We start from the raw sequence: 22,637 nt of genomic DNA on the forward strand, positions 1-22,637 counted from the left end.
CCACCAATAAGAATATCACGGGAGAAACTATCGGGAATCTGCCGTTGCCCGAACCTTTTAGAGTTCTATCCTTTGTAGCGCCTCGCCATCAATTGGGAGAAACTTTAAAAGTGGTACATTGGCGGCGGCCACTATTTTGCATAAATATCTTTATCTAAGACCGTATATCCAACTTGGAATGATTCGAAAGTTTGCCACAGCGGCCGCCCGAGGTTACAAGTTGAATGCGTATCGGTGATTTTATTAGACCCATTCCGGGGTGGAAGCTGGATTGATCCCCCGAGGCGGCGCTGGGGCCTTTGCCCCGGTTTCAACCCCAACCGCCTTTCCTTCAACGGCATTTGTATTTTACTTTTACAAATTTAGAACAGAAATTTTCAGCTCACGTATAACTGTAGGATATCTTTAAATTTATCTGGGAATCCCTTCGACATGTATAAAAGTAGAACCTGTCGTATCAAATGCAACATAGTCATACGTAAGTAGTTCTTTGTACATAGAATAAGTGAACTGAAGAGGTTAATTAGTACCATAGGTCTATAATATTGTTCTGTAATATTTAACTGAGAGTTAGTAACGGAGTGACGTCATCACCAGAAGAAAATCTCCCCCTAGCGAGGCGCTGTCAAAGGCTACGTGTGACGCGAGAGCAAACGGACGAAAAACGACGACAAAGCCCGTAATGCAGACTGTCTTGTGAATAGCTCTCAGTAAAACGTTTGCGTGTGAAGAAAAGGAAGTGTCACCCTTAGGTAACAATATTAAACACTTCTGATAGTACGCATATTTTCCCTGAGTAATGTAAGTTAAAGGTTCACAAAATTTCACTTGGCTTGTCAACGCCACTGGCTCGGCAAAGTTCACGTGCTTTGAGACGTGTTTATGACGTGGTACTTCCCTAACTTCCGTTTCCCCTATAACACGTTGATGACTCGTATTTCGTCACGCGTTGTTTAGTTACGCAATTTACGTCACGTCTCTTGAAATAGGTTTCAATCCCTTTTATCACTTACGTTACAAATGGTCATATGATGAATATTATAATTTCAAATGAAAATTTGTTACTATCGATTAGGGACCCGGTGAAACCTTAATCCCGGCCCTAGGAGAGTCTTTATTTGTCAACATCCTGACCACCCTCCATGTTGCACGGGCCCTGTTAATTCGTTCCAACTTAAAGGCGCGACAGTTCAGAAAATTCTGATACGTTAGTATATCTCCCAACACCTCGCAGCAAGATGATAAATTTAATATTGACGGAAGCTTGACCTTCCCTGCAAGAGTTATAGTCCCTTTAAACCTTATGTAGTCCACGAGTTAGAATTGTTTTCTGCCCCTCTGGGGATGTAAAATGGTTGATGTTTTAACGGCGTGGAAGAATTCGCGGCTGCAAAGGAAGTAAATCAATGATTGGAGTATTTCAGATATACTCAAAACTTAATAGTCTTACGTCAACAGTAAACACAAGAATGTATTGAAGTTACTAAGAATATTGGACTACAGGATTCTGATTCCCATCCTCGCAGCCTTTGTAGCTTAAATTCGTCTGCTTTCCCATTCAAGTTTGCTATATGGTATGACTTTGAATGCCCCTTAAATGCAGACGAACTTTCTCCACAAAAGCTGTGAGGATGGTACCAGGGGTTAATGCTATGCTGAAATATTCTTAGTAACTTCAATACATTCTTGGTAAACATTATAATATTAAATGTTAAGAGGTTAACGATGTAAGCTCTTAATTTTTCCCCTAGAGGACGCGTTTAAAAAGAGCGACAAAACAAAACAATTTATACGAGTCTGAGAGAGAAATAACTGTAATTTCAGAAGGAATGAAAAATAGTCCTTTCTCGAAATGGCTTTTAACGAGTTTGAATCACGCCATGTTCCATTGATTTGTTGTGCAGAGTACGTTGAACAAAAAACCGCTTGTGCTATCACGCTAATTACACGACCAATCATGATAAATTTTAAATTGCTTCGTCCATCCAAAGAGTTTTAGGCGAAAATTATAACTTCATTTTTAACAAAATCTATTTTACATGTTGGTTGCGATTTTCAAGAAAAAAACATCGAAATGTTTTTAAAAACATTTCCTAATTTTAAGGTTAAACAAATTTCGTCTTTTCCGTAAAAACTATTTACTTTAAGCTGAAGTATTTAATGAAATTTACTAAATTTAGTCCGAGAGAATAAGCTTCGGAAAATTTTTAACTATCCTGGTTTCAAATTAATTACATTTTTTTAAATAAGATCAAAAAGAGCTCAAATCGATCCAGGAAGAAGTCAAAACATTTTTTAAGAATCGACGGTAAAAGATGGCCTCGTTCACACTACATTCAACCTTAAGCCATCGGATGGAGGGTATTGATACTAAAGGCGCTTCAATCAATGCCGCTCTCTTTTTATTTCCTCCTCTACGCGCATGCGTGAGTCACTGAATAAAATAGTCACGTGCTTATAATAGTATCATGCATTTGATAAGGCTAAAGTTAATAGCGCGGGCTGTATTCCACATAACTCTCCAAGAATTAGGCTTAGAAGGGCCAAGGATATCTTAATCGAAAGGAAATATTATGCCCTCGGTGACCCGTTTCGAATTTTGGAGATCGTAGGCCCAAACGTCAGTGGCGGTGCCAGGAATTTTCGCGAGGGTAGGCAAACCTAATAAATGGGCCCCCGACCCGGGACCCCCCTTTTCTCAACGAAATGCTTCAATAAAATAAAGTAGTGATGTACATGACGAACAAAAAAGTTCCAACAACAATAAAACGAGTCCAAATATAACAGAACTGGTTTAATTTACTAGGAGATACCTCAAACATTTCTAAATACATTATCGACAATTGTTTCATTAATATTTAGAAAATAATTTTATCTCTTGGGACAATTTTGAGACCCTTACTAGATCAATTTGGGGCCCCTTATAGGATGATTTTGGGGCCCCTCAAAATTTTAAGGTAGGCAGTGGCCTACCTGGCCTACCCTGGCGCCACCACTGCCAAAAGTTGGTTATTTGCCATTTTAGTGCTTTTTGGTTATATTCGACTTAATATCTACATACTTTTTTGTAAATTACGACCAACTTCGTTGAAAATTATATTTTTAGTTAGTACTGATCATTTCTGAACTACCTTTTCGGTGTGCGGGAACCCTAGGGAAACAGGACCACTGCGCCTCATACGGAGGCCCGCCACCCCACAGCAGGCTACCCAATCCTCCGAGGCGGCCAGTTTGCACGGACCCTCTCCTTTAGCCTGAGCCGAAGCTCAGTTTCCAGCCCAAAGCAGACCGAAGTCGGAGTGGAGATATGCCATCTCCCAGTGTGCCACCACCCTTACGGGTTACAAAAGCCGAACCCTGACTCCCCGGTAAAACCACCAGTTATTGCACACTCTAACCCACTTAGGGCCACCCTAGGCAGCAAGAGATGAGATGAGAAAGGAGCCCAAAAAAGTTTGACACTGAAAGCGGTGCCCCCGTAAGCACTATGATGCGCGGGGCCCTAGGCGCTCGCCTCGCTCGGCTTGCCCTAACGCTAGCCCTACGCGGGACCTCATAACCCGCGTTCGCACTATTGTGATATTTTAACTTCGTACCAATTGATACAGGCACCATCTAACTCCAAAAAAATGGCAACCTTATATCCAAAAACCAGGTAACTCGAAAAATTTGGATTGTATAAAATTTAATTTAAATGAACGTGTTCACGTTTCGCTACCTTATTTCCAAAAACAGGTAACTCTAAACATTCGGTGAACATCTCAAAAAATTTAATTTAAATTAACGTGTTTGCGTTTCGCTACTTTTTTCCAAAACCAAGTAACTCGATAAAATTTCTCTCGGAATTAAGTTAATGTAAAAGATAATTGTGGAATAAAATAAAAAGGCAGTTAGGATGTAAATAAAATTCAGTTAACTATATCTCTTAATTATCTTTAATTAATTTAAACGAATAACAGTTAAGCTATATCATCTAACAATACCAGAATCTCAAAGACATGACAGGTATCCCAAAGTCCGTTTATTCTCTGTTAGCTCGAATACATTATTGATAGAAATATATAGGTAATCTATATAGAAATATATAGGCAATCTATATAGAAATATATATGAAATATATATAGAAATATATAGGCAATCTATATAGAAATATATAGGCAATCTATATAGAAATATATAGGCAATCTATATAGAAATATATAGTCAATCTATATAGAAATATATAGGCAATCTATATAGAAATATATAGGAAATCTATATAGAAATATATAGGCAATCTATATAGAAATATATAGGAAATCTATATAGAAATATATAGGCAATCTATATAGAAATATATAGGAAATCTATATAGAAATATATAGGCAATCTAGTACAGATCCGGTTATAGTGGCACGGCGTACTGTTTTTCGTTACCAAGGGGAAGGGAGATGAAGGTGAATCAATTAAGACGGTCCAAGTAGTAGGCGCGCCAGCAAACATCATTTTCCGTGTTAGATCTATCCACGGTCATCGGCGAATCGTGGTGCTGATCACTGAGGCCGAAATTTAGGAGGTATACACGCTATTAGCGGTCACGTAGGCACCAAGTCTCCGGGGCTCACTCGCGACCTGGCGCTCATTATTCTTCCGGGACCCGGCTGACGGATGACGGTGATGTCGGATTTAGATGACAAAGAGAGTCTCCGCGCTGGTTGATACCATCCTTCTGGGGCCATTTCTCTTCGGTACTTTTTATTTTCGGGGAATGACGAAGTTATCCATCCCTGATTCGTTTTGCACGTGCGCCTCGCAATTATTACGGATTTTTTTATTTATGGACATCAAAAGCCAAATAATACTTATAGGCCGCGAGAAAACAAAATACGCTTCCAAATATATTTATAACATCGAACCAGTTCGTTTGCTTCATTTCAGTTATAGGTAAATACTTTTCGCTTGGTCTGGAACAAAAAGTGTACAACTTATAGATTTGTAGGGACTACAGCGCTTTCCTAAACAGCATTTGTTTAATCAGCATTTTCCAAAACAGCGTTTTTCAAATCAGTGTTTTGTCAAAATAGCGCTTTGTCATAACAGCGTTTCTTTATACAGCGTTTCCCAAAACAAAAAATTGTTCAATCGGCGCTTTGTCATAGCGGCGGTTCTCAAAACCGTATTTTGTCGAAACAGCGTTTCCCAAAACGGCGCTGCTTTCTATAGCACTAATAATATAGGCCTATTGTAATACATATTTTTCTGGAATTTCGGCAAATTTCATTACCTAATGGTTTCTGCCGATAGTTAATATTGCAAACTAACCTAACCTAACCTAACCCTTGAAGTTCATATGTATGTTATACATTTTCCATCGTCAATTCATATAAATTTTTAGAAACCGCTGTCTTGACCAAAACCGCTGTTTCAAAATCGCTAATTTGAGAAACGCTATATTCAGAAACGCTGTTTATGGACAAAGCTGTTTTGACAAACCGCTGAGAAACGCTTAACCAAAAAACGCTAACTAAACAAAACGCTCTTTCGACAAACCGCGGTATTGAGAAACGCTATTTCAACAACCGCTGTTTTAAAAAAGCACCGTTGCAACAAAATGCTGTTTTGAAAAACGCGCTTTTGAAAACGCTATTTTAACAAATGCTATTTTAGTCAAGCGCTCTTTTCCCTACATACCCAACTGATACACTAAATTTAACGACTCGATTGTTCTCGTGGAGATAATTAATTTGCTTGTTCTGGTGGAGATAATTACTCTACACCGTGAAGTATTCGTCAGGGTCAGAGTATTGGGGTTACACTTTTTACTCCATCTCAAAAGCCGGAGTAAAGAGAGAAAAATGATAAAATCGTTTGCTATCAAGAATTTATCCGCTAAAAAGGGCACAGGCAGCCATTTGGAACTCGAGCTATTCGCCACCGTATAATCGGAGAAAACTGACGTCATAAGGTTACTCTTCTTACAATTCCAAATCCTAAAACAATCTAAAAGTATCCACCTTTTACTTAATGAGTTATGTAGCTACTTAATGAAGGTTTTTAAAATTAGTAAAATGAGCGGACGAAAAAATATTTGGATTCTGCTGAAATCAGGGATCCAGAATCTACTTGAAGGTCTGCTCTTTTTGGTGAGCGTAGTTTTCGATTTTCATTCATCAAAGGTTGTCAAGATATCACGAAGAAATTACTCATAATAAAATAATAACAAATACCTCTTTTTCTACAAAATATGATCATTTAACATTAATATTATCATTTAATTTTACGTAATAAAAATGATGGATACGAAAAGTATTTGATTGAAATATTTAAGAAAAACCAGTCGTTCTTCAAAACTTAGCCAACAAAAGCGTTTATATGGTCAACACATTGTTAAAAATATTTTAACAAATTCACGTGGAGCAGATTGATTCGGGACTGGTGTTGACCAACAATTTCTGCCAAAAATGTTGATCAGCGTATACAGTCGATTTCTGATCAGCGTATACAGTCGATTTCTGATCAGCGTATTCAGTCGATTTCTGATCAGCGTATACAGTCGATTTCTGATCAGCGTATTCAGTCGATTTCTGATCAGCGTATACAGTCGATTTCAGATCAGCGTATTCAGTCGATTTCAGATCAGCGTATTCAGTCAATTTCTGATCAGCGTATACAGTCGATTTCTGATCAGCGTATACAGTCGATTTCTGATCAGCGTATACAGTCGATTTCTGATCAGCGTATACAGTCGATTTCTGATCAGCGTATACAGTCGATTTCTGATCAGAGTATACAGTCGATTTCTGATCAGCGTATTCAGTCGATTTCTGATCAGCGTATTCAGTTAATTTCTGATCAGCGTATTCAGTCGATTTCTGATCTGCGTATTCAGTCGATTTCTGATCAGCGTATTCAGTCGATTTCTGATCGGCGTATTCAGTCGATTTCAGATCAGCGTGTTCAGTTAATTTCTGATCAGCGTATTCAGTCGATTTCTGATCTGCGTATTCAGTCGATTTCTGATCAGCGTATTCAGTCGATTTCTGATCGGCGTATTCAGTCGATTTCTGATCAGCGTATTCAGTCGATTTCTGATCGGCGTATTCAGTCGATTTCTGATCGGCGTATTCAGTCGATTTCTGATCAGCGTATTCAGTCGATTTCTGATCGGCGTATTCAGTCGATTTCTGATCGGCGTATTCAGTCGATTTCTGATCAGCGTATTCAGTCGATTTCTGATCGGCGTATTCAGTCGATTTCTGATCAGCGTATTCAGTCGATTTCTGATCTGCGTATTCAGTCGATTTCTGATCGGCGTATTCAGTCGATTTCTGATCAGCGTATTCAGTTAATTTCTGATCAGCGTATTCAGTCGATTTCTGATCTGCGTATTCAGTCGATTTCTGATCTGCGTATTCAGTCGATTTCTGATCAGCGTATTCAGTCGATTTCTGATCGGCGTATTCAGTCGATTTCAGATCAGCGTATTCAGTTAATTTCTGATCAGCGTATTCAGTCGATTTCTGAGCAGCGTATTCAGTTAATTTCTGATCAGCGTATTCAGTCGATTTCTGATCTGCGTATTCAGTCGATTTCTGATCAGCGTATTCAGTCGATTTCTGATCAGCGTATTCAGTCGATTTCTGATCGGCGTATTCAGTCGATTTCTGATCAGCGTATTCAGTCGATTTCTGATCAGCGTATTCAGTCGATTTCTGATCGGCGTATTCAGTCGATTTCTGATCAGCGTATTCAGTCGATTTCTGATCTGCGTATTCAGTCGATTTCTGATCGGCGTATTCAGTCGATTTCTGATCAGCGTATTCAGTTAATTTCTGATCAGCGTATTCAGTCGATTTCTGATCTGCGTATTCAGTCGATTTCTGATCAGCGTATTCAGTCGATTTCTGATCGGCGTATTCAGTCGATTTCTGATCAGCGTATTCAGTCGATTTCTGATCGGCGTATTCAGTCGATTTCTGATCAGTGTATTCAGTTAATTTCTGATCAGCGTATTCAGTCGATTTCTGATCTGCGTATTCAGTCGATTTCTGATCAGCGTATTCAGTCGATTTCTGATCGGCGTATTCAGTCGATTTCAGATCAGCGTATTCAGTCGATTTATGATCGGCGTATTCAGTCGATTTCAGATCAGCGTATTCAGTCGATTTATGATCAGCGTATACAGTCGATTTCAGATCAGCGTATACAGTGTGTCAGAATTTATAGCCCGGTGTACCTAGTAACAGAGTCCATACCACCGGAGGCATATCATCATATAGTGCCCTACGCCAGCGTCCACCTACACTCTTAAAAAATGTTGTCCAATTTTGGATGAAACCGGATCCAAATGACTGACTCTGTGAGGGCACAGATTTCGGTCCAAATTTGGATGGATATATTAGAGTCCGAATGTGGATCTAGCTATCCAAATTTATAAAGTTATCAATCCCTTTATGGCTTTAAATTTAACCAAAATTAGACGAGTTGTCTTGCATTTTGGGAGGTATTGGTTCAGATTTGGACAAAAAAAAGGTTCAGATTTGAACTCTATTTAATCCCCCATTGGATTGGCAAGAGTCCCCTTTTGGACGGGCAAGAGTCCCCTTTTGGACGGGCAAGAGTCCCCTTTTGGACGGGCAAGAGTCCCCTTTTGGACGGGCAAGAGTCGCCCTTTGGCATTGTAGGATTCAAATAAAAAAACTCTTCGGAATTCCAAAAATTTTAGTGTTTTAAATATATAAATTGTTGAAATAAAACTGCAATAATTTTACAAAATATAATTTTAATTTTTTTATTTAGACATTTGATTTACAAAAGTAATTATGGATGGGGCTACTTTATCTACACTAATTTTAAACCTCGTTTTTTGAAAATATTCTTATGTTCCGCGACGAGTCTTTGGAAGTTCCATTTGGAAAGCGTAAACACCCGCAAATAGAGCAGCTCGATTATAGAAACTTAAAATTTTTCTTTTTCAATTTCGACGCCGTCTTTACATGTGGTGAAGTCTTCATTTCCTAAACAGATTTGGAGTGACAGTTTTTGGACTCTAAATAAAAATAATAAAAATATATAAATTAATTCGGAAAAATAAATGTTTCATATATGAGATTATGGTTCTTTAGCCAATCTATACTTAGTTGCAGCCTGGGAAGAATATAAGTTCTAGCGCAATGATATAACTGCTCATTCTTGGTGTGTACGACACGCATTGACGATTTCCGTTTACGTAGCTTTAGGAGCATTTAGGTTTTAGTCAGATATGACGGTATGCGCGCAACAGGCTTCCGCGTGCAGACTACCTGTACAATGACCAATGGAATGTCCCCCGGGCCCTTCACAACCTTCACCAAAAAGGGGGAAACTTGAGCCGCCACGAACAAACTTTCTCGCTATGTCCATCATAAACTAAACAGGTTTCTTGGACCTGTCTTTGATGAATATTGTTACAAAATTAATACTGCGCTGTAACCCAGAATTCTTAAGTTTAAGTATAAAAACACTTACCTTAAAGTTATAGGTCGTAGTGATTTTTCCAAGTTCCGAAACAAAATTTCGAACAAAGCCACGCGTAGAGGTCGGCGGATCTAATAAATTAACCGGCAAAATTTCGATTAACCATAAAAAGTTGGGTTAATTGTTTTTTATGAACATTGTATACGAATAAACAACGATTTAACATGCAAAAATAATCGGTTTTTTCGTATATTTTTTGAATAATTTGCGGTTATAAATAAAAATAAATAATTGGATAATTTCTTATTCAAACGCCGATCTCTAGCCACGCGGACGCTCGTTTCCAATAAAGTGCGGGTTGAACGCGCTATCTCTTGAGAGAGAGAGAGAGAGTATGCGATGACCGTCGTCAAAAAAACAACAACGTTTTTTAACGTCATCTGTTTTTTTTCCCTTTATCGTTGCTGCCCCTTGCCGCTGGTTTTTGAAATAAAATTTATAATGTTTGAAGTTGACACGTTTTTTTTTAAAAGATCCACATTTGGCTTTAAGAGGGCCTACAGGGAGTTCATTTACTCGTATGATCCAAAGTTGGAATATTTCGTACAATTTTGGACAAACATTGGATTAATTTTTCTAAAAGTCCATATTTGGCTTTAAGAGGGCAAACTTGGATTTCATTTACTCGTATGATCCAAAGTTGGACTATTTTGTACAATTTTGGACAAACATTGGATCCTTTTTCCTAAGAGTGTAGCCAGGACAGGTGACAAATCCAGCATGGGTAGTAGAACCCTGCTACTAATGGTCGCACCTTTGACGCAAGCCACTCAACCCAGCAGAAGGTGCAGCAACGGGGGGAACAATCCCCACTTCGCACACAGCAGTGGGAGTAAGAGTGGATGCTGTAGCAACTCCAGCCGACACCCTACCTACGTAGGTAAAGAGTCAAACCCTTTGGAGAGAGCTCCTAAAGGGGAACGACGAGCACACAGCAGCCCAAGTAACCCGGCACAGCTGGCACCGGAGATCCCGGTGTGACTCCAAAAGGCCAGGAAACAGGACCGCAGTGCTCTCATACGGAGGCCCGCCGCCCCACAGCAGGCTACCAATGCGCCGAGGCGGCCAGTTTGCACGGACCCTCTCCGTTAGCCTGAGCCGAAGCTCAGTATCCAGCCCAAACCTGACCGAAGTCGGAGGTGGAGATAGGACCGGACCCCGACTCCCCGGTAAAGCCACCAGTTATTGCACACCCGAACCCATTTAGTGCCTTTCAGCGTATACAGTCGATTCTTCACTTCGAAGCTACGGAATTAGGCCCAATCGAAATTGATCGTAATCAGCACGATCAAAGAAACGCGAATAACTTGAACTATAGCCGGTATTTCCTGATTTCCTTACAAGGTTGGCCGTCCGCGAGAAGTTACACTTTCAGGGTCTAAAATTGGATTGATTTTAAAGTTAATTCCCACCTGCCAGAAAATGGCTAACTAGAAAAGGGCAACTGTTGCCTTTGAAACGGTGCGAGCTGTAGAGGCGGAAAGTGGCCATCCGATGAAATTATTTTAAACTCGATTAGCGAGTTCGCGGAATGCACACTGGACCGTTTCCCCGGATAATACACGCGTCAAATACGCAGACTCTACCGTCTCCCATTTCACTCAACAGAGTTTGACAATTAATCTTTTAAACCTTAATATCGTAGCGAATAGTAAACTGGAATGTGAAATTTTACTTTTAATTAAATTACCTCGCATAAAGCGTTTACTTTTACCAACAATGTATGTAATTATACTTCAGGAAAGTGACTTTATTGAGACTATTTTTAGCGTTGCTTCTAATCAGGGCCGTAGCTAGAGAAAATGGCGCCAGGGGCGAGCTGCAATTTTGGCGCCCCCTAATATAATAATATGGACCAATTTTTGCGCCCCTATACCCTATCGCGCGCATGGCGCCCGGGGTGGCCGCCCCGACCGCCCAGCCCTAGCTACGGTCCTGCTTCTAATCCCGCTCATGCCCATAGTGTAAACCCACGTTGAAAAAAATTTTGAAAATAAAATCAAGATTTACCGAAAGTAAATGAACCGAAGTTATCAGACTGCTATACTCTCCATGTGGGAGGCGTTTTCCTTATGAAGTTACATTTCGACCTCAAATTTGAAATTTTGCGCGCTCCTAGGCCGAAAAAAACTCGTTTTTGTTTTTAAAAAACCATTTTTTATACATAGAAATAGCCATACCCACAATTCCAAAGTGCAATTTATCGCGTCAAAAGACGGGGATGGAAGTTAGCTTTTATTTGACTCGATTTTCTCATCATTTTCATAAGGAAAACGCCCTCCGATTCCGAGCGCTATTTCTATAACTTCGGTTCATTTACTTCTGAATTACACAAAAAAATCTTTTATTTTAACACTACATGTAAACACATTTTCCCTCAAAAATATCAAATCAACGAAAGTTATTCTCCCTAACTATAAATAAATAAATAAATTATGGATCTCTAGAACTTCTGGATAAATGGCGAAATTTCATTGGTTCAGTCATGGAAACGTCACAATTCCGCAAATAAAATTATAAATTGTCTAAGAAATTTACTGTGGAGAAGCTAATTTATCAAATATTTTCATGACGGGGAAAGTACCAAACGACGCCACTGAGTGCAAAATCCAATCAAAGTTTCTTAAATCCATTTTTCTGGTAAGTTTGTTTTTCGAGTGGGAGTCGCTTCTTATGAACGACAACCAGCCATTGAATTAGAAAATTCTAGTTACGTCTTTCTTCCGGTGGCAATGGAGCCTTAGACGTTATAATTATAATTTTCCGTTCAAAACCTAGCAAACGCTATTGTTTGAAATTTTAGATTTATTTTGACTAACATTATTTCTTAAGGTAAATGGTATCTCAAACAGGCCTTCCATTAACACTCTAAAATGGCCGGAACTGGAACTCAAACTAAACTAGCGGCAGTGAAAAATGTCGATTAATAACCCCGGAAAATAGCGGATAAGAAAAATGGAAAATAAGATATCACGAAAGTCATATCCGCCGGGGGATCTCCTACAGATGAATAAAAATCTGCATCCCAGACCCTCGTCAAACGGAGAAAAATATCCACTTAAAAACGTCAAACCAAATTTCTCCTTTCCTAAATGAGTCCGATAAAAAGAACTCATTATCATTACGCTCTCAAAAGACGTCGTTTTCAGTCAACCCACTCTCCGCTCGAAATGGTTACTTTTCTATTAGTCTTCGAAGCCTCGGTAACAAACACTGTCGATGAGTTCTCTTTACTAGATGGCGCCAATTATTAATGAGTATAAAGAAAAGTACGAACTAGAGCGGCCGGCCTACAAACTCAGTTCCCTTTTATGGAAAGGTAAATATCTCGGCGAGAGTGATTAGTTTTGGGATTAGTGAGAAGACAAACAAATAGCGCGGGCCCTTTAATCGAGCACATCGGAGGCCCGTCAAAGCGGCCACCACTAACTAGATTACCAATTCGGCGCGCCAAGGTGCTGGACGACAGTAATGACTCCCCATTTTTCAGGATTTTCGACGGACGTTTCCAGCCACGCCAAATTCACCGCGACGAGTTTGCTTTCGAAAATAATTGTCGGCATTTTAAGCGATCTTAACTGCGGGGCGAGTGTGTGATCGGAATTTCGTTAAACTCTGTCGAGAATTGCCGCTTAATTCTTTTAAATACAAAGGGTTTTAATTTGAGGGATAAGTTGATTATAACTTTAGTTACAAAACGCGAGCCGCTTTGTCGCGAGACAATTCCCAAAACGTCTCGGTTGCATTTCCAACCAACAAAGGGAACTTCATCTTTTCAACTTTTAAGACATATTAAAAGGGCCACGGAAACATTCGAAAAATGAAATCCCAATTTCGGGTAGCTCACTCCCTTTCCGTACCTAGTGATAATATATTAATTATATTTTATCTGCCTTATTTGAAAGGTTTGCACGATTCAGTGACTAGAGCTCGGTGGAACAGATAAATTAACAAATTTTCGATTATTCATAAAAATTTCGGTTAACTGTTTATTTATGGATATTATTCGCGGTTATAAAACGATTGAATATGCAAAAAAAAAACAAACAAAACGGATATTTCTTATCCAAACCCCGATCTCTATCAGTGACCCTTTAAGAGTTCAATAGACTGATTCGCAAAATACTTGCTGGGAAACAAACATTTACGAGCTTAGTTTTTTAAAGGGTTAGGACTATTTTAAGACATGTTTTATGTAAAAGTTATAAGGGAAAGATCAACTCAAGAAAAATGCCAATATAATAAGAAACACGAAAAAGCGTATATATTTTCCGGGTTTTTAGATAGTTAGAATATTTTGGTTTCAGACTGTTGGTGCCATCTGGTGCGACATCGGGTATTTAAAAATCTACATCTAATGGCGTTAACCCCTTGTCAAATGTGTATCATCGGTCAATATTACCATTTTAAAAGATCTCTGATTTGACACTATTTTGTTTCCTATTTAAACTTTAATACATTTAAATATAGTCATATTTAGAGGGTCATATTCTATAGAATTCGCGATGTTTTGTATAGAGATTCGCAAGAATAACTTTATTTACAGTTCCAAATAAAAAACACTTTATACCGCATAAATCAGGATAGCTTCTTGTTCGTTGAACTTACCCAAAGTTAACAAATTTTACCTTTTTTAAACCCAAGCTTCAATTCAAACTAACGGAACCAAAACCTAAAAATATTAACACGGCGAACACCAAGCAAACAAAAAAAAACATACAACGCACTGGAAATCCTCCGAGAATTAATTTATCCAGAAAAGATACGAAACAAATTTATACCGGATTCATAACAAAAAAAGAACGGCTTTTATTTAAAATTTAAACTACTTAAATCCGACAAATCTTTCCAAAATAAAAACCCGCATTTTTTCGGGTCGTAAACCAACACGAATTCATAAACAGTAATAAACAATTAGATCAGAAGTCGCGAAAGCAACGCTACCATTCCTAGATAGCCTTAACCAAGGTAAACTTCATCCTTCCGTAAATACAACTAAAAGTAGCCAGTTAAAACACGCCTTAATAAGTAAAGAACACGGTATCTAGCGTGTCCCGAAGGAATTAATATATATCCCGCACTACGCAAGACGACAAAGAGAGTGAAGGAAAAAAATCACAAACTTTCGTTCGGTCTTGATTCAATTGAGAGGTTTCGCGACGCGAGGCTTGCTGGTTCCGGATGCGACTCTCTGAACGGGAGAGTGGGTTTTTTTGCCGCCGAACCGGGCGCTTTCCGTTTTCTTAAATAGCAAAAGAACGCGGGATAAAAGAGGCTTTTGAAAGAAAAGAATAAACAACGAAGGAAAAGAACACACACAGAGAGAGAGTTGAGAATTTTAAGATTCTTGTACTTCATTTCCGTTCCAAGCGTTAGCGAGCGAAACCAACATTCTACTCGTTGAGAAAAAGAAAGAACTAGTTCGTTTCCACCCAAAAAAAGCGGTAGTTTGAGATAATCATTTAACTAGCGCGCGTTTTGGCGCAAAGAGGTTCTTCCAGATACGTTTTTTTATTCTACTCGATAAAAGAGATTTATTTTTAGGATTTCCCCTTCTCTCGAGGCTACTACGAAAAGTCGCAAATAAGCCGTCGCTTATTTTTATTTGGGATATTTGTTACATACAGAGCCTTCTAGCGGTGAGCCACTTCAAACACCCTTTCCGACTAGTAGAACGTCGATACGCTAGAAATATCAATATGACTGGGACCCCAGAGGTCCTATAATTCCTATAAAATCCTATATTTTCACAAATGTCCTATAACATCCTATATTTTTAACAAAATCCCCCAAAAGTCCTATAAAATCCTATAATTTTGATATTTTGCCCATTTCAAATCCAGCCACTCACAAGTCAGTTAAATTGCTAGATTTAGCTATAAGATAAATTCCTATACCAAGTCATTCTAGTCTATACTTTTGTTATTGTTAACATGGTTAGCTACTAGTATATATTTTGTGATAAACTGGTTAAATAGTTTATATTTTTAAGTGAAAATCAAAGATTTATTTCTCTAAATAAAGATTTGGTTTTTAAATGCATAAAGTAGTAAATTAAATAGCATATATAGTCCTATAAAATCCTATAATTTTTTAAAAAATAGTCCTATAAAGTCCTATATTTTTAGAAATATAATCCTATTTTTCCTATAAAAAATTGAAGATTTGAGTGGGGGCCCTGATATGAACGAAATCTGATATCAGCTTTAATCAGAGAATAAAATACGAATTTTCTAACAAAGTTCTTTGTTCGAATCGGCATTCTAAATCATAAAGGGTGTTACGATCTGTACCAAAACGGATGGACGAACTACCAAAGGTGGAATATATCAATGAAACGGAATATATTGTAATGCCGTATCCGAATGTATGGAAATCGAACTTTCTTCAAATTTGGAAAGGATTTTTATTTCCTCTCGTGTTTGCAGCGGGGGTGCGACCCGCTAAAAAAAGCACCGGCGAGTCAATATTTGTTTCGGATTTATTTCCCATCCTGGCGGCACGGGCGCACCGCCGACATCCTCACTTCATCGCGGCGCTCTGTTTAATACGAAATTTCCCCCACTTCTAAATGAAAAACGAAAAGTTTAAAATTTTCTTCATAAAGCGAGATTCCGGGCACTAGTTTTTCTTTTTATTGAAGTTGGCTTTCTCGAGAGGGAGAATTTGCTTCGCAGTCATTCATAAATTGGAAGCTTCAAGTGGAGCAAACGGAGATGAACTGACGCGGGTTCCGCGAATTTGAGACTGAGGATTATATTAAAATTCATTTTTTCGAAAATGTTTCGTATTTTACCGACATGTTCAACTAGTTTCAATAGAGAGAGGTTGAAATAATAATACCGTATTGTTTTATATGGACCAGTTGAAACTATAACTTATATTAAAATGTAAAGTTTATACTTCTGTCGAGGGACAGCTCACTCCAATGATTATTAGGACACCCTCGTATGATTAAATCATGATTAGATTAGATTCAAATTAAATCTGTAGCTTTGGCTGTACAAATATTAAAAATGATTTAATCATGATTACATTTTTAATCATGATTAGTAGGACACCCTCGTATGATTAAATCATGATTAGATTAGATTCAAGTTAAATCTGTAGCTTTGGCTGTACAAAGATTAAAAATGATTAAATCATGATTACATTTTTAATCATGATTATTAGGACACCCTGTAACAAAGTGATCTGCCCCTCGACTTCTGTTGACTTGATCAAAATTGTCCGTCATAGAATATTTTATCTCTAGGTGTAGATTCTAAGTAACAAAAACTTTAAATATCAAATTTAAATAAAATAAATTATAATGATATAGACCACAGTAAATATTTTTGTTGAATTAATGGCATTAAAAGCCGCTAGTTGTGTGGGCCTAAGGGTATTAGTTAAGCTGATTATTATAATCATTTATCACCGAAGATAATTTACCAGTCATGGTTTTTTTTAGAGAATCATAAGCAGACAATGAGAATACAAGAAAAAACTTTATCCGCTTGCGACGTGACCTGGCTAGAGGTTCCCTAAGCAGACGCCACGTGTTTTTCGTTTTAAAGTCACGGGTTGTCAAGACTACCAATCCCTATCTAGTCGATTTTTCATGTGTGTCATTGACATGGAGGGGGAATGGGAAATGAAAATTAAATAAAATAAATGTATTATAAAATTTTTATATTTCTTACATCAATATAATAATCAATTTAGGAACTATTTTGTTATTATCTATAATAATCATATTATAGATAATCATGAAACATCCAATATTTTCAGTTTAATAATTTCGAAATTTTCTATAAACAGTTTTCATTTAAATCTGGTGTCTAGATGACCCTCAACCCCTCTTTTGAAAGATCTGTTTTGATTGTAAATTACACCGGGACACCCCTTATTTCCAATGGACTAATCGGGCACTGTCTGCTTAGGGGACCTCTAACACGGTCACGCTCCTAGCGGCAAAAGTTCCTTATCAGATCCCCCATTACTCTTACAGCCCGAATAAAAAATAAAGTTTTTTTTGAGAACAAACTTATGGTGTCGGCCAAAGGCCTTAGACACCAAAAGAATAAAGTTAATAAAACTGAAAGTATTTTCCGCGCATTTTAATTAAAACAGAGAAAGGCTTCCGCACACAGTGATACCGAGAACAATGACGATAACGCAATTGCAAGTTCCGTTGGTGTCCGTCTTCGTGGCCAGTCTGTTGGCCGGCGTGGCTCTGTCGGCCTGGCCGGTGTCCGGCGCCTCCGTGGTGCCAGGGGACAGGGATCGTGGCGCGGCCAACTCGCCGGGACCGACGTCCCTCCAACAAATGAGCAAAGGTTCCGGCATTCGAACGGTCAGCGACGAAGAAGCCGAAGAACTCAGCGACGATGACCTCAACAAACGGGGTAAGAAGCTTTACTCCGTCATTAATCTTTCTTTGGTCCGGTCATTATTTATCCCACGCCCTCCTCCCGCCATCGGAGAGAAGGACGATGTCCCCGCAGCCGGGATAAGCGGGAATGAGACAGATCCTCTCTGGAGTTTCGGATAGCGCTCGAATTACAATCCTCGTCTTGGCTACGCGATTGCCAAAATATGTCCTTGATTTGAAAGCAATTTTAGTAAGCTCACCCACCACCCGGGGCGGGGGGGGGGGATTTATTTCCCAACTTTTTACTTATCCGCAAAGGGGAATAACCCCTTTCGAGTGCTGGAGATGAGAGCGGGATTCGTTACACGAGCGTATTTCGAATTCAGTTATTTTTAGCCCCAACAATAATCGAACGAATGAGATTTTGAATATCAGTACTAGTTTCATTGCTGTAGCAATATTTCCACCTCTTTTATTTGATTACGATAATCTAAATTAAAGTAAGAAGCCATAAGTATGACACGTCCTTTTCTTCCAAAGATTATTGTTATCATTTACAGTTTATTTTACCAAAGACTATTTAGCATCTAAGCAAAGGTCAATGTTCGAAAAAAAAACCACCACCTCCAGTCTAGCGTTTCTACGGAGCAGCCAAGAATTATTTAAAATTGATACGCTTTCAGAATTAACAATAGCACTTACCTAATTAGCAAAATAATGATTAATTATTGAATCATGACGTAAAATTTATTATTTTAAATAATAAAAATAATTATTTTCAAATTTTAGAATATCAGACTGCTATACTCCCCATGTTGGAGGCGTTTTCCTTGTGAAGTTACATTTTGACCTCGAATTTTGCGCGCTCCTTGGGTGAAAAAAAGGTTTTGTTTATATGAAATCATTTTTTATACATAGAAATAGCTATACCCACAATTCCAAAGTGCAATATATCGCGTCAAAAGACGGGGATGGAAATTAGCTTTTATTTGATTCGATTTTCTCATCATTTTCATAAGGAAAACGCCCTCCGATTCTGAGCGCTATTTCGATAACTTCGGTTCATTTACTTCTGACGTTACTTAAGCTATTAGCTATAAGCAAATTATTATGAAGAAATTGAGTGAAATATTTTCAGCTATATATATTTACTTAAAAAAGAACCCGAAATAAAATTTTGCAGAATAATAGATATTTTTAGTGTTGTAACTTGTAAGTCGAAAAATATTCCGCGGAAAATGGCCAAGGCCTTTTTCCGAAACATTTTCCGTATTTTTCCGAAAAAAAAGTTTTCATTCCATGATTAGTCTAATATAATGTTTGCAAATTTAAAGAAGGCGAATATAAAAGTAAAACTAAACCTCTAGACTAGTTTAAACTGATTAACAATGTAACACTATGATTTGGGTACATTTGTTCGAATTTCATTCGTCCGAACGGTAGTACAAATGTCCGAATGCTCATTTGTCCGAATGGCGGAAAACAGGATCATATTTCCGAAAACGTATTTCATTTGCCCGAAAACTTTATCAAAACTTTTGTTGGCGATTTAGTCGTTCAATTTATGTTAACTTTACTGGCGAATTTCATTTGTGCGAATAATCGTTTGTCCGTTTTTTCGAACATTAGGAATTGGTTGGTTTTTTAAATATTGTTAATATAAGAAAATAGTAACATTAACGTGAACCTAACCTAAAATATCCACAACATTCAACGCAATTCCCACTTACTAAAAAACAACGATATTTCCAATGTAGTTACCGATTCGGACGAATGAAACAAACAAGTTTTCCAATTCGAACAATTAAAACATTTGTTATTTCGGCGGTTCGGACGAATGAAATTCGAACATTTGTTCCACCGTTCGGACGATTGAAATTCGAACAAATGTACCTACCCCAACACTATTAATGTTTTGTAGTATGTTTACTGTTATTAGACATTTCATATCGATAAAAAGTTAAAAACATAAAAAACCCTTTATTTATTAATTAATTAATTTTTTATTTTTCCGATTTTCTGGAAATATTTCCGCATTTTATTTTTCCGGAAAATTAACAACTCTAGAAATTTTCGTTGACCAATTTTTCTTTTATTTGGCGACAGGATGGAACGACCTGTCCGGTGTGTGGGGCAAGCGAGGCTGGAACGACCTGTCCGGAGTGTGGGGCAAGCGAGGCTGGAACGAGCTGAACGGCATGTGGGGAAAGAAGAGGAGCAGTTGGAACAACTTGAACGGCATGTGGGGGAAGAAACGCGGCTGGAACGACCTCTCCGGAATGTGGGGGAAGAGGTCGTCGCCCAACTGGAACAACCTGAAGGGGCTGTGGGGCAAGAGGGCTGACATGCCCCCTCTCCTGATGCAAGCCGGCCCCAACTGGCAGGCCAGGCCTCCTCTCCCCTCTTACCTGGTCGACGGAAACAACATGGACGAAGGTCAGTAACGCTCCACGCCCCGCAGTCAATTTCGTTTGTAAAGAATAGGCGAAACTATGAAGTCCAGGGGTCTGAAGAGATGGTAGTCCCGCTACATGGTGGAGAACTGCAGCGCCATCTATCCTAAGAAATACGAACTATTATTCATTTTATTTTGCTAATGGCGGTTTAAATTTTGATCGATTCATATAAATTATCTTATTATTATTATTATTATTATTATTATTATTATTATTATTATATAAAACATTTTGTAATAGCAAGGTGTAAGTCTGCAGTATCTGGAAGGAATAATTTTTTTATTTACCGTCGCACGGCCAACTACGAGTTACCGAATCGAAGTTGGCTGCGAAATGGTAGTCACGAGATTTTGTTTTCCCATTTTAACAAGTTGGTTAAGACCAAATTTACTTTATAGTTTCGCCTATTGGATGCCCACTTTGTTTAGCATTTGTTTCACCTTCTTGAAGTTAAATGAATAAGTTCATGATAATGTACCAAATATATTTTGACAAATCTTAAAAATTCCGGTTGCTAATGCAAATTTATTTATCAGTTTGCCAAATATTCAAATTAGTACAAATTTTAATATAAAACGTAGAGTTTTAATTAGGACCAAAAGAAACTCGGGTCAATATCCATGACAAGATTAGTTAATTAAGTAGTTAATTAAACTTTAATTAGAAAATAGGCATACAAATTTTGGTATAAATTGACCATGAAAGTTTTAGAATGCGCTTAAAAATAAATTTAATTTTGAAAAGCTCCTTATTCCTTATTCATTTCAATTCGACAAAATGTAGAAAAAATTGTTTTAACCCATTTTCTGTTTAACGTTAATTCGGCTTAATTAAAAAATGTACCATCCAAAAATAATGTTGATTGTATTGCAGCTGCCCAAATGGACGGACACCAAGCCATAGTACAAGGACCAATTTGGCTGGAACATTAAATATTTTACCATTTTTATTGTATACATTACGTTTTCTAATTAATATATTATTAAAAATCAAATTGGAGAAGATATTTAAACGATTATTAACTATATTACGAAGCAAGGATAAACTTAAATACTATTTTTATTGCCGCTCGGACTAAAATTAAAATTCAGTGGCCAGTTATTTATTAGGACGAAATCATTGTTTTCCCAGTTTATTATAAGGTACGTTAATATTTCTCTCTGATGGTTTTTAAATTTGACTTTCTATCGAATAGACTAAAAATTTAAAAGCTAAGACAATCCTTAGAAATGTTTAATTACTTCGACAGCTATTAACTTTAAATTTAAATCCTAAATTACAAATATACTTTATAAATATATACATATTACGGAAAAGTTTTAATGTTTTATTTAATGTAGTCAAAAAAATTATGAATTTCAAATTTAAAAATTGACACAAATTTTAATAATTTATAAATTAACAAATTGTACAAGAGGTGTGGTGTTGAAGAGACGAAATATTATTCAATATATATATAAAAAAAACCTTTAGAAATTAAAATTGGCCGAGAATATAAAAAAGAGATTATATAAATTACTTAAGAATCTATTTTTCAATCTCCTGATAGTAACGGGAGATCGTCAAAAATTATATACATTTTCAGCTCTGTATAAACAAAAATCTGTTTCAAACGAAATAGGCAACCGCCATCTTGTTTATTGTGACGTCAAATTAAATCGATTTCCCTTGTATAACCAGCTCCTTGATTTCTTTTGTTTACATTTATCACTTCAGTCTTCAGCTTTTTTTTTACATTGTAATCAGAAATTTCGCACTTGTTCCCCAAAAGATGGCGATAGTAAATTCCAAACCCCGTAAATTAACTTCTCCCTGTTCACTGGTGTAGCGCGTGCGGAACACTTTTACAGGCGCCAGTAGACTTATTAAAAAATGTAGACGAAAAATTACTTTTCCGTAAACGTATTTAAGTGTAAAATTCACGCGTAATTTTCATTATTTAAATCCGAATAATATTCATTCATTTAAAAATTTGTTAAAATGTGTACGGAAAAGTAATTGGTTTATATACATAAATTCATGATGAATATTTAACTTAATGTAAAAATTATACAAATAACTTAATTGTCGTATTTGAATAACCTCACCGTTTTAAATGACTTATAAAATGCAAATTATAAATTTTAAATAATGAAAGTATAAAACTGCGTTATAGAAGGACAATTAAATTTCGAAAATTAATTATAAATTAATAGAGAAACCGTTCAATTAGGGTTGTGGTGAGAGAGAGGCTAAAAATATAATCGAAAGAATGTTAATTAAAAGGAGGCGGTTAAACTGATTATATAAAGGCGGTGAATCCTACATCGGAATATACCTTTAATTAGCGC

At 37.3% G+C, this 22,637-nt stretch overlaps 1 protein-coding gene across 1 annotated transcript in view; it reads left to right on the forward strand.

Annotated features, from left to right (window-relative positions):
* The window catches only part of Mip (Myoinhibiting peptide precursor), a 46,820-nt gene extending 24,859 nt beyond the window's left edge, over positions 1–21,961 (forward strand). Inside the window, exons 2-4 of the mRNA XM_090171463.1 lie at positions 17,611–17,885; positions 19,958–20,287; positions 21,181–21,961. Coding sequence (XP_090027589.1) covers positions 17,645–17,885; positions 19,958–20,287; positions 21,181–21,239 — 630 coding nt within the window. The 5' untranslated portion in view covers positions 17,611–17,644 and the 3' untranslated portion in view covers positions 21,240–21,961. The remainder of the gene's footprint in view (positions 1–17,610; positions 17,886–19,957; positions 20,288–21,180) is intronic.
* Positions 21,962–22,637: the final 676 nt, after the last annotated feature.

This window comes from Leiobunum rupestre, chromosome 4 (genome assembly GCF_980474605.1).
Source record: "Leiobunum rupestre chromosome 4, qqLeiRupe1.1.hap1, whole genome shotgun sequence".
NCBI classification, from domain to species: domain Eukaryota; kingdom Metazoa; phylum Arthropoda; class Arachnida; order Opiliones; family Sclerosomatidae; genus Leiobunum; species Leiobunum rupestre.